Raw genomic sequence first — 17881 nt, 5'->3', positions numbered from 1 at the left:
TGCTCTGTTTTCTGCTGCTTTGCGTGTCTACAGGGACCTCTGCCACTCATGCAAGTACAGGCCCAGAGACACAAGTGTTACCAGGAGGAGAGTCAGCCCACAGCGACTGACGGGAATGAGCTGTCACGGTTGATTATGTCACAAATTGTAATGTTAATGTTAGTACGTTTAAAGGATTTTTTACACAAAGTAGCATATAGATATGTCCCCAACGATGTCATCACTCACACGATGACCTGGCAGATATCATGTTGTTACCGTATACCATAATAAGAGCTCTGGCCTGATAGCACATGATTTCTGCCTTCTGGGGAACACTGGTAGTGGATCAGTGTGGCTCTAGGGGGGGCAGAGCACCACCTTTCCAAGGTTTCGTTGCTCATTTAGGTTGGGATCTGGGGGTTTCAGAAGACAGGTCAAATCCTTGATCTTCTGGGTCAGCTTCAGGCCACTCACAAAACATATTTTATTTTTGGTCTGGCACATTATCCTGCAGGGGCTTCCTGCCATGCGGAGTGACCTCCTTTAGCTTTATATCATCAGCAAGAAAGTTTTTTGGACACTACACTTTAAAGTGAGCCAATGCCGAATGCTTTGAGACAATATTGTTACAGGTTTCGGTTGTCTGTGGTTGATTCCTTACGGTTGTATCTTGTTTTGACAGCAGGTTCAGGTAAGGTGTGGTAATATTGTCATTACCGTCAGTGACATTCAGAGGAAGCATACTCGAAACGGGACCAAATGTAAAGTAGACTTTGAAGAGTATTTAAGTAAATTTACTGTGTGTCCCTTTTTAGCTTCTGCTCCAGTCTTTGTTGACAATCCCGTCTGGGTTATTGCCACACTTGGAAAGGACGTGTCTCTCGACTGCAAACCCAGGGCATCACCGAAACCACGAATATTATGGAAGAGAGGAGACCGAAGGATCCAGCCAAATAAGAGGTACCAAACGTCTTCTGCTGGAACCCCCCCCTGTTGCACTGCAAAAACCTCATGCATAAATATCAAGACCATCATTTTGGCTTTGTTACACACTGGGTTATTAAAATGTGCACTGGGTTCATCGGGAAACAATGTGAGCCCTGAGGCTCGGAGCAGTCTGGCACATATTTGAGAATCACACGTCTGCCTGTGTAAAGATATTCACATGGGTCAAGAGATTAGGGTCATCACACCAAACCTCAGCCAGTCATTACGTACAATGGGCCAGCCGCTCTTCTAGTACCACAGAAGGTCTCTTTTAAAAAATAATATGGTAAATTTGTCATTTATATTTAGGGATTTAAAGCTGTTTTGTGTATTTTATTTTTTGGTACTTGTAATATTTATAGATATTTGATTATTTTTCCTGTCAAAATTAATACTAAATGACTAGTTCTGTATTAAGGCAGGAAATGTTCTGTCGTCAGTCTCCTTCAGAGCCTCCAGGATTTGAGGTCGTGTCTTGTTGTCACATAACAGTTTCATTACTGTAAGCAAAATTAAGTGTCACTAGGAAAATAATTCTCCTCAGGTACTGGCAAAGCTCTGGAGAGTCACCTTCAGTTCTTCCGCCTTCTCAGGGATGCTGACAATTTGGACCCCACAATTGCATTTGGATTTCATACGCCGCTTGATGCATCATCTTTTATGAGAAACGTCTCTCTGTTGTACCTCGAGGGATCATGGGAGGAAGAGGGTACATCAATCAAACCGCGCAACACCATTGAAATGATCAGTCACTGCTGAGAAAGCCAAGTTTGTAGTCGGAGACGGAGCAGCGTTTTTATCAGCCGAGATTCAGCGGCGTGTTGAACAGATTTGCAGTGAGGACGGCGCGTTGATCAGATCCTTCACTTCTCCTTCAGACAGGTAGCAACAGCGGCTGTGTGAAGCTCAGGGCCCTCAGGAGTCCTTTATTAACTCACTTTTTTTCAGAAACTGTTGCCGAAGATCACATTTTTCATTCAGAGAAGCTGATTCGGGCTCCAGTGGAACTAATGTGGGAATAAATTAGTTGATTTTCATCGAATGATGATTAATGACGGCGCCCCGTCTGATGAAAACGTTGAAATATTGCAAATGCAGTTTTCAGTTTTAAATCTTTCAAATCCGAGCGGCTCGAACCTTTCCGCCTGCAGATGAAGCCGTCCCTTTAAAAAAGTGAAAAATAGTCAGTTTATCCTCGTAGTAATATATCAGTCTCATTTAAGTGCCACATTGTCCTTTTATGTTATAAACTGAGTGAATCTTTCCATTGTCGTGGATTCCTCTTCTGCAGCCAGACAGAGCTTTCGTAAGCAGAGATCTATTAGATTTGACATTCTAATGGGATGTCTTTTGTGTCACTTAACAGTACTTCTGGGAACGAAGGAACAACAAAGTGTGTTGAAAGAGCTGCTTCACTGCTAAAAAAGAAAAACAACCATGAAAGCGTGATTACTATCTTAAGCAGCCGACACGAGCACGAGGAGCCACGCGGGTTTTGGCTCAGATGGATTTTCTGCCATTACCTATTTTAAAATAAAGAGCGCATAGACTTCCTGTTGTGGGGGACGCACTAAAGGGATCGAAACAGGTTCAGGTTTATCTAACATTGACAGCTGTGCTGACTTAATGAAGGTTTGTAATTAACATGGATTTTCACTAATGGTACAGCCTTTTGTCTCTTAAATAGAAAGTATTAATCCTATTAGTTTGAACGTATGAGGCAGCAGAAGTGCAGGAGTCCATTTAACAATTTTATTTAAAATTGGTTAAGTTAAGGCAAAGTTTCTCCACAGCTACATGTTAGCATTTAGGCCCATCTCGGATTGTAATAAAATGTCCTTTAAATTATGTAAAAATCTTGGGTTGCATTCACCCACATGCCCTTTCTCGTTTATTCTTGTTTCCCATGAAAAATGATTCCCATGAAATCATTAATTTCTTTCCTAATTTGAAATTTGGATTAAATTGGACTGAATTGTGCCTGTCTGGTGACATTTTTCTCACCCCCTCAGTCCACTTTGAAATATCTCATTTATAACCCTTATAAATTATATGTTATATGACTTAACAATTAAATCCAGCCCAGGTGTGCTGAGTGAAAAGGGTCTCCGCTGGCCAGCAAGAAGAAAGCCACATAATTTACACTCCAACTTTTAAGTGGTTTCTTTTGTAAGCCATCTGCTCACACAGATGCTTGTGTTCTTACATTCACTACTATCTAATGTCAAGCACTTCATTTTCAAGCTGTTTTTTACAAGTCAGAATGAAATATTAGCACCATATTGCGAGCGTCCTTCAGGTGGATAAGCTGCCACTTATCATCACTGGCGAGGTGTTGGTTTTTCCCGCTGCTACGCTGGTTTTTCCCAGGAGTCGGCCTGATATGCACATCTTTAATTTGACAACTTCACTTAGAATCATTGAATGGAAAAGCTGCCAAAGCTCGTCAGAAGCACATTTCCTGATAAATGTGCAAGGAGAATCATTTTGGCAAAATTTGATGTAATGTTCAATCAATAATTACACCATCAATTAGTTATTTGCTGTTAAAATGAAAAATATGTTTGTCAGATCGCAGTGAAGAAACAAGAACGATGTTACATTGATTAAAAAACACTGATTGGTTTGTTTTGCAAAGGAAATTGCTGTAATCCTTACACAAATGAGTTAATTTGCGATATATTTTGCTATTAGATATCATTACCAATCAAATGTCAACGTTTTTCTAATGTTACAGTGTTCGTTTTTCTAATGACACTTTAATGAATTCTTAAATGGGCTTGGAGGAGTTGAGTGGGCAGGCCTTTTGTGTCATTTCAAAGGCAGCAGGATCAGATATGGTTTAGAATTGTTTCTTTGTTCCTGGTGTGAGAACAGGGACTTTTTCTCTTTTCACTCAAAACTTGTCCTCATTAACTCTGTCCCTATCTCTGAAGCATCTGCGTTTTAATCCCACTGAAGATGGTGCTACTTAGCACTATCTGCAAATCAAGTTCATTAGCTCATTTAAATAGTTAATTGATTTTTGGCTTTCCTTTGTTGAAGGTTAGTCACCAGATGATGCTCTCTGATTCACATTCACTTCTCACAAAACCACTCATGTCCTTTACTTTACCACCAGTGGCACATTAGGAATAAATTTGTAGCCCCTCTTTTTTGCACAGAGCTGTCCTGTGGGTTATATAAGAATGTCTGAATCGTAGTTTATTGGTTTAATTTTGCCTTTCTCATCCCTGCTGAATATTGCCATACTTGTAAATCGAACCTTTAGAGTTATCCAGACATAAATTGTTTTTTTATTTATTGATTTTCGCGCTGTTGTTTTGTTGTTTGGTCACAGGATTATGTTGTTACGGAACAACACTCTGAGAATCGTTAACTCCAGCCGGACAGACGAGGGGAGCTACGTGTGTCGAGCAGACAACCAGTTTGGCTCGGCGGAGATGACCGCTGTGCTGTGGGTAAAAGGTAAGTGGTGCCCTGGAGGGACTTTATTTTCTGCCAGATTAGCGCAAGTTCACCACCAGGAAACAGACCCCAATGTCACCCCCACCCCCCACCCCCTTCTATTGCACGGGTGCTAGCAAATTTATGGTGCTCATTCACCCATGAAGCAAAGGCTCTCTCACTAAAGAATCATATTACACAAGGACACACATAACAGCACACATACAGGTGTGACACACATGCACTAAACCCCACTTGGATTTTTATGTGATGGTGTTAAAGACTCTTTTTATTTCGGTTTGGGTTTCCTTTTTGCTCTTCCGTGTGGCTCACAGTCAAATTGAACATCAGCTCAGTAAGTCTGGGTTTGCCTGGGGTGACAGTGCAGCAGCATTGTGCTTACAGATGCCATGCGTGTGGAGCTCAGCCCGCACAGGGTGGAGGTGACGGTGGGAGAGAGCGTGGTGCTGAGCTGTAAGGCCACGCATGACACGTCCCTGGATGTGACGTTCCAGTGGTTCTTCAACCAGAGACCCATCACATTTCAGCAGGACGGAGGCCACTTTGAATACATTCAGACAGTACGAGCAAAGGTAGGGCTGCTTATAGATTTCCATCTTATAAATGATCTGACTACTGTGCCTACACCACAGGATGAAGGATGTAGAAAAGAATTGTAATATTCTGTGACTTTCAAGTTTGACTTTTTGCTATATAATTATACCAGAGGGTCGGTGCCAGCAAGTCGTGCTCTCAATTCTCTGCTGTGCGTTTACAGTACACAGATTTAAAGTCATGGTTGTCCTCAGAAACATTTACGTTTGAAAAACCCGAGGAAAACTGTGGTTGCTCTTCTTCCACCACGTTCCTGGTAAACTCCATCAAAAAAAACAAAAACACACTTAACTCTAAATTTAAATGCACGCTTAATTTATTTATTCATTGTTTTCAAGCCGTCAAATCGGTGTTTTTTGGTTGCTTCAAGCGCTTTAATGGTGAATGATCGGTAGAGCAGAAAACAAATTCTCTGTGAGTGTCGGGAGCCTTACATCACTTTTCCTTTATCAACAGCGGTAGTAAATCGAGCCCGGCGTGTGCTTGGTTATTCTCCGTGCTCTGGAAGGAAAGTGTTTGCAGTGACAGTCCTACAGGCACCACAAATTCCTGGCTAAAGCGTGGCTTGTAATTTTAATCAGCTTTTCTGCTAAATGGCCGCCTGTAGATCCTGAATTATTCCCAGGCTTGCCTTAAGGCATTCTCATTTCAGCTGAGGAATGTTGCAGCAAGAAGCGCCGGAATTGAACACAAATCTCTCAAGTCACCTAAGCTTCCGCGGCGTGTGAGAGTTATCCATTTAGGCTTTTCTCTCCTTTCCCATTCACAGCAGTCCTCAACCGTGGATCTGATGATCAGGAATATCCTGTTAAGACATGCTGGGAGGTATGGGTGCCGGGCCCAAACCAGTGCTGATACTGTGACCGCAGAAGCTGAACTTCTTGTTCGAGGTGACGCTTTTGTCCGTCTGTGTAACTGTGAACTACACCTACAAGTCCTCATTATTAGTCCTCTTTGTTTTTTAGAACTGATGCTGATGTAATACTGTTAATTTAAATTATCCCTCAGTTCATTTAGTGACTGTTTGGAAAATTGACAACAGAACTTGAACTTTTTACGTATTCAGTTTTTTATTTTTTATTTTTTCTGAAAGTCTTCCATGGCTGAGCAGACGGAACATTTGCATGCACAACTCTAAAAGGTGCTAAGCAGACTGCACAGAACAACCAGTCATCAGCCTCTGTGACTGTTGCGGATATTTGTCAGCCCCCAGATGATCGACACAACATGTTTATGATTTCAGACACCTTCACAAAGCACGAATGAAGTCAAATATGAGCTTTTTCTTTTGGTTCTTTTGTATGAGACGCATAGTTAATTTAAAAATTAATGAAAAAAGGAAAACCTATGGGGGGGGGGATACACACAGTGGACACTGTCGGTTAAAGTCAAATATTAAACTGAAAGTACTTTAATTATCATTTTGCAGGGCTTGTGGTCAGAACCAATTCATGTTCTACATTCCAGTTGACATAAAAAAAAGGGTAAGAAAGGGTTAGAAAAGGGTAAGATAATGTATGACTGTCTGGCTAATAGGACCCTTTTTAGAACACTAAGAAGTGGCTACATTTTGATTGGGACCTAAAATTCATTTTGACGTCAAATGTTTTACTACAACTTTCTCATGAACACTTTTGGAGACACAGTACACTGATTCTCGCTGGCTGTAGCAGATGCCAGTGTTTTAATTGCAGCCCCCCCACCCACATATGTTGCATTCCATTCACTCCTGTACGCCGAGGTAAACATATGCCGAGCTGCGTTATAACACAGGAATGTCTTCAGAGCAGCCATGCTCAGCAGAAATGTCTCGAAAGCTTCTTCATCCCTTAATCAGCATAAAATCCTTTGCAGATCTGCGCTAACTCGAATCCTGTTGCTGTTTAGGTGGTCGTGTTCCTGCCTTGTATGTTTTTTTTTCCTATATGCAGATAGCAACACATCCCTCTTGGTGTACTCATTAGTGTATCTGAGAGCAGCCATGAAGGATAAACATCTGAAGTACATCCTAGACGCAGAGACACACTACATCCTCCCCTCATTCATTTCCCTTTGTTACGCTTCAATGCTGCCGTCTTTTCACCAGGCCCTCCTGGACCACCTGGAGTTGTGATAGTGGAGGAGATCACAGATGCTACAGCCACCTTGTCATGGACCCGTGGCCTGGACAACCACAGCCCGATCAGCACCTATAATTTACAGGCCCGCAGCCCATTTTCATTAGGCTGGCAAACCGTCAAAACAGGTAATCGATAAGCAGCAAATTGCAGCATCTGGAGTCCCTAATCCTGCTCAAGGTTGTGTGTGGAGATTGTGAATCAAATCAGCTTACTGATTTCAGTGGACATAATTAGTTTTATATATTAACCCACTCAGCCATTCAGAACATCTCCAGAAAGTCTGAGCTCAGCTGACTCGAGCTGTTTCACTTGAGTCCTGAACGCCTCCTGGAGAAGTTAAAATAAAGTTCCCTCTCCCGCCGGATGTGTATTTTCTGAACTTGTCTTTTGAAATGTCAGAGTCATTTGCCCACATCAATTTCCTTCTAATTTGATTCAGGCATTCAACTCATGAGTGCGAATTTGACCTTTTATGCTGCTATTAAAAGGCATGGTGATGTCCATCAGCGTAAATACAAATTTACAGATTCAAGAGGTTTTTTTTCTTCTTTTTGCTGAACTTTGACAGCAAAATCACAAACTACTGACTTATTTAAAGCAGGTAGATGCACTGAACCCAGCATGTGTAATCTGTCTCAATATGCTATGTGATAATAAAAGCTAATGTGAGAATTTAGGGTTTGGTAATCTTGCATCCCCACATACATAAATCACTTTGTATACACTCACATCGTGTCCTTTTTACCACATTTAAGGTGATAAAGAACAATTAGAACTCTGTGATGCATTGTGTTGCACTTGCTAGATTCGCATAAAGGGGGATTGGGCTTTTAGCTCGCGCTCTTTGCAGGCTGAGTTATCAGCTCATGTTTGAAGAGCAGCTTGCTTGCCAGAGTGCTCTCATTACAAGCTGCCTCAGATGATTAAAACGTGAGCTCTGCTGCTTCACCCAACATTTTCTTTGTTTGCACAGAGAGACCTCAGATCTGCTACATTTGTGACACTGCTTGCTGTTAGACACTGTTGGCTTGCTGTAGGGAGAATATTGATATTTGACCCTGGAATATCGAAACAAACTAGATTAGCACACTTATGTTCTTGTAATATATCCACAAATACATTTCATTACAATTCCTTTTTCATTACATCTGATAATGCTTTTCTTTCAGAACCACTCGGCTCAAATGTAATTTCTTATTCTTAGCTGAGTGGAAAAACTGCAAAATTGCCTTCTAGATAATATTTTAGCTCCATAATTTAGATTGTTTATCACTGTTTGTCTGCAGACCCTGATCCCGTAACAGGGGATCTGGAATCAGCCATGGCTGTGCAACTCAACCCCTGGGTGGAATATGAGTTCAGGGTGGTGGCCACTAACGCCATTGGAACTGGAGATCCCAGTGTCCCATCAAGAGGAGTCAGGACTAAAGAAGCGGGTAAAGTGTTAAACCTGCTAAGTTTGGCCTGATGCCATCGTGCAGTGGAGAGTGTTGGTGCTATAAGATACAATGATGTTGTTAATATACTTTTTTCTAATTGAGCCAAAACTTGAAAATAAACTGCTTAAATGGATTTCAAAAATCTTGGTGTTTCTGCTAAAGCAGCGGTCCTTTAACGCCCAAAGACACAGACACGGCATAATACACAATTTATGGCTGGATAAGATTTACCGCGACAGACTGGATGATGTGTGCTGCTTCACTAACTGCTCGTATCTCATCTATAAATGTAATAATTACAAAGGTCATTGGTCATTTGATAGAAGCTAATTTAATCTGTCCTATCACTTCATTGTAATTAACAGACTAACTACTTTATCTCCTCATAGTTCTGGTGATTTATCAGTCCTTAAACTTCGAAACTGAGACGCAAATGTCAAAAGTCAGAGCCGTGGAACATATCGCCATGGTTCATTTGATTGACAGTTCTTTTTTCACTTCAGTGAAAGAACGAATTCGATTAAAAACAAAGTGACTTTTACTTGAATGTGTTGTTATTTTGTCATATGTATAACTTAGCATATTAGTCACGGTGCACATGAAGTGAACTTGACCTTTTTTGTGGAAACAGTTCCATCTGTGGCGCCGGCAAATGTGAGTGGAGGGAATGGCCGCCGACACGAACTCGTCATCTTGTGGGAGGTAGGTGTTCGTCCATACCAGTGCAGAAGAGCCAGCATTGCCACAGACCTGTAAAAGACATGTAAAACCATCAATATTACAGTGTCCTTTAGGAAAACAAACTTTTTATTATTATTATTAAGGCTACTCCTGTTTTTATAGCCATCTTTGATTTATGAAAGAAGGTTTTAAGGCCAGTGAGGTTTAGTGTCCACCTTGCAGATAAAGAAGTGGGAGGCAGAATGAAGTGGCTGAAGGGGAAAACCTCCTGAGAAAGTCAAAGACTAGTGGACCATGTCCTAAACCATGATGTGTTATTAGAGGACACTAAACCAAGGGAGAAAGTTGACTGATGCAGGGGAAGATTGCACCATGAATAATGTCTGTCTGGGTGTAAATGAAAAGTAATGCTATAAATTGTAGATATGGATCAGAAAGCAAACACGCCAGGAGATATTCCAGAAAGCAAAGGAGAAAAACCAAAAGAAAACAGGGATGACCTGAAAGATCGATATGAAATACGATCATAACTACAGGAAAAATAAATAACCAATTAAAACTGAAGATCAACTGTTTTGTCAATCCCTGATTATGAGATTTACACAGGATTTAATCATTTTACAGCTGGTTGCATCTGCTAAAGGTGAATTTGTGAAATCTTATTCAGTGTATTTAGAAATTAGTTTGAAGGGAGCTCAGAAATGCTGATTATGATGCTGCTTCTTTGGTTTTTGCTTCCCTAAAAGTATTGTTTCCACCCCAAGCAATACAGAAAAAATGGTGTCATACAATGATGCAAATTTAGGAAATGCATCTTTATATTTATGTTTCTGCCTCTCTTTTTATTATTTTTAAGCAGATCGAGTTAATCAATGTGCAGAAACACTCAACATCCCGGGAGTTGTGACCCCTGGTGTGTAGGTTATGATAAATATGTTCATTACAGCACATCCTCTGGGACAATATGCAGGTTGGATGTGGGTTGCCATGGGAGACAGGGATCAGCTCAGAGCTCACTTCTCTCGCTTTGCTCATGCGGGACACATCCAGGATATGAGAATCACATGCATTCATAAATGTTGAACAATGCAGGATTCTTTTTTCAGTGAAAAGAAGTGCAAACACAACATCTCATAGGTGCTCTAAATGCAGCGCCGAATGCTTCTACATCCTGTAGATCAGACAAACCCACGAATCTCTTGGGTTGTATCAGTTGGGCGGCATATTGTTGTCATAATTCTATAAATAGCGCTCTTCCGTTTCATCCTCTGGTATTCCTTTTCTTACCTGCTGCTCATCAGCATGCAGACTCACCTGGAGTTTCACAGAGAGCCAGCAGGATGTAATTTTGGTCAATTTGTGATGGTATCTGTGCTTAACATGCACAGCGCATCTTTCTCACTGAACCTGTCTGAGCCTGTGCTCGATTGTCTTTAGAGGCAAGTTAAAGTGGTATTTTAAAAAGCAAAGAAATAAAAATCGTCAGTGAATGAACGCGAGCAACGTCCGGATCGCATCCTGTTACACTGAATATCAGCTTCTTCCTCATGCTGTCAGAAGTTCCTAGAGTCCAAGGACAGAACTTTTTCACAATTACAAAATTTGCTGACACTGCTGTGGAAAAAAGGCCAGTGGGGCCATGTATTACACAGAGCTACCATCAGCCAAGCAAGAGATTAGGAGGCTGTGAATTTTAAATCTGGTCCCACTGGGGAGGCATGATCGTGACAAGCCTTGAAATCCCTGAGTCATTTCCAATAAATTCAGACATTTATGAATGCACTTTTGTCATCTCAATCTTGACAGCAGTTGTGCAAAATGTAATAAATCTTGCACCAAGTAAAAGGATATTAGTCTGAACTGTTTTAAAGTGGACAGCTTGGCTCGTCTACAGATTTAGGCACAGCATGTGCAGAATAACTATGAGCTAAAGTTGAAAATTTGCAATTGAGATCAGTTGGAGGATAAATTAACATGGGAACAGTGAACAGATGTGGAGGCAACTGACAGTTATTCTTGTAGTTATTAAGTATGGAGGCCCAACTGCCACTGAGAAGATAACCTTCACATGAGGAGAAGTGCCCCTCAGTGGCACATTAAGGGGGATAATGTCTGTTCCAGATGGGGTGCTGTTTGGCTGCCCAACATTACCTATTTATAACTTCAGAATTTCATTACAGCCACTAGTAGAACACAATGACAACCAGCTTACAAATAATTAACCCTACAGGAAGCCATGTTTGAAGAAAATCATGCTTTTTCTAACCACGATTGGCGCTTAAATAGACAGTAGATGTCTTTTAAAGTAGGGCTGTCAAAATTTACACATTAATATGGATTAATCCATCAACATGATCAAGCTTATATTTTTGCCGCAATTAACCCATCTGCACCGGAGAATGACTCTGAAAGTCTCTGGTAATGCGTGTCGGGCAGTTTGCCCAAGTAGAGTTACTGATCCGGCAGTGGCAGGCAGCAGAAGCAACCGAGACAGAGCAGTCACAGACATAAAATATTATACACACTCTGCAGGAACGAGCACTTTCAGCTTAAAATACCACATTAGCTGCTTGGATGCATTCTAGATTTAAAATGAGTAGCATTTAATTGTGATTCATCAAAATTAATCCACAGCAACCCCGTGATGAATGTGACTATGATTATTCATCTTTAAGCACTATTTAAAGCTATGCATGTATTTAAATTATGGCAAGAACACCCGCTTGGTAAGACAATACTGTAACCACTGTAGACATCCATTTTCTTTAAACTGATTCTTCTTTTTCTTTCATCAACTAAAAATGGGTGGTTTGGGGTAAAAACATCACCTTTGTGTAATGTCATCCCTTTTCTAGTCTTCATTTCTTGGTCATTTTCCCTGATTTCACTCATTCTGGCTAAAAATTGGGAATAAATAGGGCCATGGCGGATGATCAATGAGGAGAGATATTAAAGGAGACGGGGCAGGAATGTTAGCCTTTTCTGGCAGTCGAGGCTTGTGAGCGCCACGCCGCTCTGCCTCCCCAATCATCTGTGCTGAGTTGTCAAAGCCTGGATGGCCATGGTGGGCAGGGTTATTAAGCAGGATGAATGACTAAATAGTCTCTGCAGCTTCATTCATCCATCTCATTAGAGTCGACGGTAATAAACGGCATTCGCAGGGAGCCATTGGCTCCACCATTAGTGATGAGCCAACAGTCGGCACCAGTGAACCCAGCGAGCCTTGGAGCTTCATCCTGGAGTCTTGAAGTACCTCAGCAGGACCTGCCTTTGTCATGCATCCACGTTTCTCTCTTCCCAAACATGGAAGTGTTTGTAAATTGGCACTTAATCTTGGTAAATAGCTTACTTCATATTCCCTGGCATCTCGTTGAAAGTTTGATGGGAGGTAATTTATTTTCACTGATGAGTGCCGTAATTAGTCAGTCCTGGAAACTGTGAAGTGAATGAAAGATGATCTGCGTTCATCACCAGTCCCTCTCCACCACAAACAGTATGGCTGATCCTTTAATGGGTGGAGGCGTCAGAGCTGTTTTGCAGTCGCAGCGAGTCAAAAGCACGTTTTTCTTTTTTTTCTCTGTCTTTAGTAATGTTTCAAATGAGCTGAGAAGATGTTTGATATTCATTGGACTGAATCGCTGTAGTTCATGTCAAGTTAAAAGTCTGCACTTTTTGTTTGCGTACGTGCAACCGGAATAAAAAACGATGATAAACTGGCATTTTAATTGACTAAGCACATCTTAGAAGGAAACAACAAGGTAAGCAAACGTTAAAAAAAGGAAAAGCAAAGGTGATGACTGAGTTTAGATGACAGAGGGTTGTGTCCATCGTGTAAGAATAGCAGATGAGAGAACGTATTCATTTAAATCCGACTGATTAAAAGATATTTACAGCTCTTTTTGTGAACCCTGTTGAAGAGGTCTGTTCCGAATCATGCTGAGGTCAACCGTCTGATGTTTCCAGCCTGTTTCTGAGGAGTTCCAGAATGGCGAGGGCTTCGGGTACATAGTTGCCTTTCGTGCCAATGGAACCAGAGGCTGGAAGGAAAAGATGGTGACTTCTGCAGACTCGACCATGTATAAGTACAGAGATGAGACTTTCCCCCCACTGACTCCCTTTGAAGTGAAGGTTGGCGTCTACAACAATAAGGGAGACGGGCCTTTCAGCAAGGTTGTCATCATTCACTCTGCTGAGGGGGGTGAGTTGGGCTCTGCAGCACAAAGGCTTTTTTTTTATGAGGGGGAATTTTTTATCGATTTGACTTTTTTCACAGAGCCGAAGGAGGCGCCATCTGATGTGAAGGCTTTCAGCATCTCTTCATCAGAAATAAGGCTCACCTGGAAACCCAGTCCTGGTCCTGGAAAACCAAAAGGATATGAGGTCTATATTAAATGCGTCCTTGATGGTGCACAAATACATGCTCTGTTGTGCTCTAAAACCTTTGTACCTGGTGTTTTTAGGTCTGCTACTGGAAGGAGATGGAGCAGCAGGAGGCAGGGAAAAAACAAAGAACTGTAAAAAACGAAACAACAATTATCTTGACAGGCCTAGAGGGCAACACTCGGTACCAGTTCACAGTAAACGGCTTCAACAGCGTCGGTCAGGGACCTGCCAGTGCCGCCGTCTCAGCCAAGACCAGAAGATCTCGTAAGCGCACCACTGGCATTTATCAGATGACCCTTTTTTTCCGTACTTGGATGAAAATCCGGTTGAACTTTGTTTGCCTTGGCACCGAGAGAGTTGTGGTCTGTCCTTTAGCTCCTGCTCAGCCTCCGAGCAACCTGATGTGGATTCAGGAGGGCAACAATGTGTCACTGAGTTGGGAACCGGTGAAGGCAAAAGAAAACGAGTCTGATGTCATCGGATATATGGTAAAGTTCAATCTGTGAAATAACACGTGAAATTTCAATACGTTTAGAATATAGCAACAATTTAAAAAAAACACTCAAATTTAAAAGTAAAACAACTTTTATACTTCCTGTCATGTCCTGCAGGTGTTACTCAAACAGGAGGGAAGGGGATACAACCAGGTGACAAGAACCATTAACCCCTCCACCATGCTCTGTCTCCCAGAGGGAGGCACTTATATCATTGAGGTGCGGGCTTTAAGCGAAGGAGGAGAAGGAGCGCTCAGCTCCCAAGTTCGAGTGGTCACTTCTTCGGGTAAGACACACACCATATGACCCTTGAAACGCATCCTCTTCCTAAGAACTATTTGCCCTCTGTCATAATCTCTGCCCTTAATTGTGTCTCCACAGCTGTTTGGCGAGCTGTGTTTTCTTTAGCTAATATTGTTTTAATTACCTTACCCACGCTAGGCTTCCCACTCAGATACAGCCAATTAACCTCAATGTAGCACAATGAGCAGGAAGTTAACGTGGGCAGCGACATTCTCTGTACAGCTCCTATTTTTTTTCACTTTCATTAAATCTTCAGTCTTTTTTGCCACAAATTTCAGAGATGAGTTGGGAAAGTTACAACCGCTAAATTAGTCAGTTTTGCTCTAACGTCCAAGAAGGTCATCAGAATGCTTCATGTCTCATCTTTTAGGTGTTCGAGCGAAAAGCAGCCAGCGCTCTGTGCACCACTTGTCACTGAGTCTAACGTGGACACCGGCCTTGGTTCTTCTGGTGCCTTTAGCTTCCTGGTGAGGCCTGTGTCCCATCCTCATTAACATGGAAGGAGCCACGAGTCTTCAACTCCTCGATTCCTTCTTGTTTGCTTTGGCCTTACCCAACCTCAAGGGCCCTGCCAAAGGGGGATTATTTTGCCTGTTAACATGCATCTCTGTTATTGTGTCCCTCCAACTCTCACCCTCATGCTCCATTTAAGGTCCTTTTTAATTTATATTCGACCGGCACACCTTTTTTCCCCCAGTCTCACAATGGTGTTGTACTATAGTGTACATTGTGTGCAAAGAATTGTTTACACATTTAAATGAACATCGTGTTTCTGGCATCAAACTGCATCCAGACAGCTCTGGATTTTACAGAGCCTGAACAATTCCTCAAAAGCTGCTGCACAAGCAATACGGGGATCAGTTTCTTTTCATTACTTATCTGCATCATCTACCCCCCCCCCCCCCCCAGCAGAAGTTCAGTAGAGACAAGTGCAGACACTGGGGGGGCTTTTTTATGGAAGCAACAATCGTAACTATTTGGAAACATGGTTTTTGTATATTGTGTTACCTTTAGAAAGAACACAGTGATGTGTGGTACCTGTGTCCAACTTGTTTTCAGTAGTGATAATGAAAGCGATGCTTGGTGATTTATTGAGTAGGAAACAAGTTACCTGGTTGTGCCCAGACACATCAGTAGAGAAAGAAAACTCTGTATGGACTCCTGGTTTAAGTACAAATAAATGTGATGTATATTTTTTAAATGTTATTTGTTATTTATTTCAGAGAAGAAATGTCTATGATCACATAAGAGGGATGCACGTTGTTTTTATTTTCCTTTTCAGTACTTTTCTGTTCGTCATAGACCTGCACTGGCATGTTCATCAACCACATTAAAGTTAAAGGAGAACAGCTTGATCAACCAGGACATGGATATGGGATGTCAGAGACTGTAGACAGCGATGGCGATGACTCTTTGAAGAGCCCTGAAGTCAGTCTTACACTCTTTGTTCCTTGTCTTATTCCTGTATGGAATGACTTGCACGTGTCTAGAAAAATCCCCACATGAATGTATTCCCAGTGGGCTAATATGATGATCCCTATGATTCACTTGACTTGTTTAATTTTTAATGTGGCTAATTAGTGTAAATTGCTACAACACTAATCCACCATGACATATTCATTTAAAATTGCTACTGGCAGCTAAAATCCAGCTGGCCTGCTAGACTCTGTTCTTTGTGATAAATATTCAAGATTAATTTCATACCTACAAAACATCCTGTGATAAAAGAACCTTTTGCCGTGCATATAGGGCAGCATGATAAGTGTCTCTCCCCCACATTTTGGGTTCGTCTCGTGCCTTGTTTGCAGCAACACTTATCTCTATCTGGGCCAAAATCTAAGACTCGGCTTCAGATGTAATTAATGTTCAACAGATGATCTACAGTCCTAAAGCCTGCTTGCTTGAGCAGACCTTTTGCAGACCTGCCTGCAGCTTCCAGGACTCTCTATTATAAAATTAATGTAACCAGGCTCTCCGTTCAGGTTCAGACATGTGTAGCAGCTCAACCAGAAGAAGATAAGAACGCCCGGGAAAAACAGGGGACAGAGGCCGCTCCAAGCAGCGTAGATACACCTCTTCCATCAGACCTCTCTGTTTTTGGTTACAGAGGGGGAGGATGGCGATGCTGCAGCACTCGTTAAAAACGGGAGTGCAAAGCATTAGGCTATAGAACGTGGATGGAGAGGGTTTTGCAGTGCTTTTAGCCTGTTCAATGACGTCTGCTCAAACACACCACCACACAAGTGTTAATGTATTGACCTTTAATTATTCATGCAGCACCTGTCTGTGTTGGCGAATCTGATTTACGATAATGGATTATGTATCCTGCAAGGAGACCCATTTGGTTCAGAGAGCCAAAAGCTATAGTGTCAGCAATTAAATATGAACTCCCTTAAGGTTAATGCCAGTGTGTGTGAGTGTGTGTGTTGTCCTTTTTGGAATGTTTTGTTAAATTTCAGACCACCTGAGAGCCAGGTTTGCAGACTAGAGTATCGTGATTGCAATGTTCATTTACAAATTCATGCGTTCGTGTGTTTTAATTTTGTTTCTAGTTGCATTTAAAGGATAACTGATGTGCATAGTTGGTCCTGGTTAAACTGTACATTAAACCGGTTTGTTTACATGACTGCACCCAGGAAACACTGCTGTTACATGAGAAGGCCCCACAGCTAAAGGGGTGTTCAAGGTATAGCCTCTCTTTGGACAAGAGCTGAGCTTCCTTTACTAGAAAAACCTGTTACCAGATGTGCTGAGACTAAAGACATTTTGGAGAATGGAGTCTCGTGGTGTTGGTCATTTCACATAAAAAAACGTCATTCTGATTTTTTTTTTAAATGTCATTTTGCCTTTCTCCATTAAATTTGATTAGATGGTATCTGTTGATTGACTAATTAGTTAATATTATGCAGTTATGTGATGATTTTGGCGCTTTTATAGGATGTGTTGATTTTTTTTTTCCCCTTTTTTGCCTTTTTGGCACGTTGATTCCTTCAGTGATGAAAAAGATGGCAGAGCATGATAAGCAGGAAAGTGCGCCTTGGTCTGCTGGAGACTGTGAACAGAGGGATTAAAGCAGCGGCTTTGCAGAGAGTCAACATCCAACGTTGGATTGTGCTGGACCAGTAAATAAGTCCAGCAAATATTGAAGCTATAATTGAAGATGTCTTGACCTCTACAACTTGCTGCACAGATAAGATAGTTCCACTTAAATCAACCCAGAAACTACCTTTACAGTACATCAGTACATATTATTATTCCTGTTTTCTGCTTCTGTAGTGATAAGCATTGCAGTTTGTTGACAGTTTGCATTATTACATTGCATTATTACAAATACTTTGTCAGGACTTTACCTCCCTTGACGATACAATACAGCCTTGTATTTCATTTAAACTATTTGTGTAGCTTCCCAACAAAGAACAAATAAGGTTCC

At 41.6% G+C, this 17881-nt stretch overlaps 1 protein-coding gene across 2 annotated transcripts in view; it reads left to right on the top strand.

Annotated features, from left to right (window-relative positions):
- cntn5 (contactin 5) overlaps window positions 1-17326 on the top strand; it is a 56384-nt gene extending 39058 nt beyond the window's left edge. For both annotated transcript variants that reach the window (XM_057049925.1, XM_057049924.1), the window contains exons 12-24: window positions 798-942; window positions 4310-4437; window positions 4822-5009; window positions 5801-5921; window positions 7118-7276; window positions 8438-8587; window positions 9222-9292; window positions 13235-13469; window positions 13545-13651; window positions 13732-13918; window positions 14030-14142; window positions 14266-14434; window positions 14822-17326. In XM_057049925.1, the coding sequence (XP_056905905.1) occupies window positions 798-942; window positions 4310-4437; window positions 4822-5009; window positions 5801-5921; window positions 7118-7276; window positions 8438-8587; window positions 9222-9292; window positions 13235-13469; window positions 13545-13651; window positions 13732-13918; window positions 14030-14142; window positions 14266-14434; window positions 14822-14922 (1874 nt within the window). In that variant the 3' untranslated portion in view covers window positions 14923-17326. The remainder of the gene's footprint in view (window positions 1-797; window positions 943-4309; window positions 4438-4821; window positions 5010-5800; window positions 5922-7117; window positions 7277-8437; window positions 8588-9221; window positions 9293-13234; window positions 13470-13544; window positions 13652-13731; window positions 13919-14029; window positions 14143-14265; window positions 14435-14821) is intronic.
- The last annotated feature ends 555 nt before the right edge of the window (window positions 17327-17881 follow it).

This window comes from Takifugu flavidus, chromosome 12 (genome assembly GCF_003711565.1).
Source record: "Takifugu flavidus isolate HTHZ2018 chromosome 12, ASM371156v2, whole genome shotgun sequence".
In the NCBI taxonomy this organism is placed as follows: Eukaryota; Metazoa; Chordata; class Actinopteri; order Tetraodontiformes; family Tetraodontidae; genus Takifugu; species Takifugu flavidus.
The sequence above is the reverse complement of the archived record's forward strand: the minus strand, read 5'-3'. Positions and strand labels throughout refer to the sequence as shown.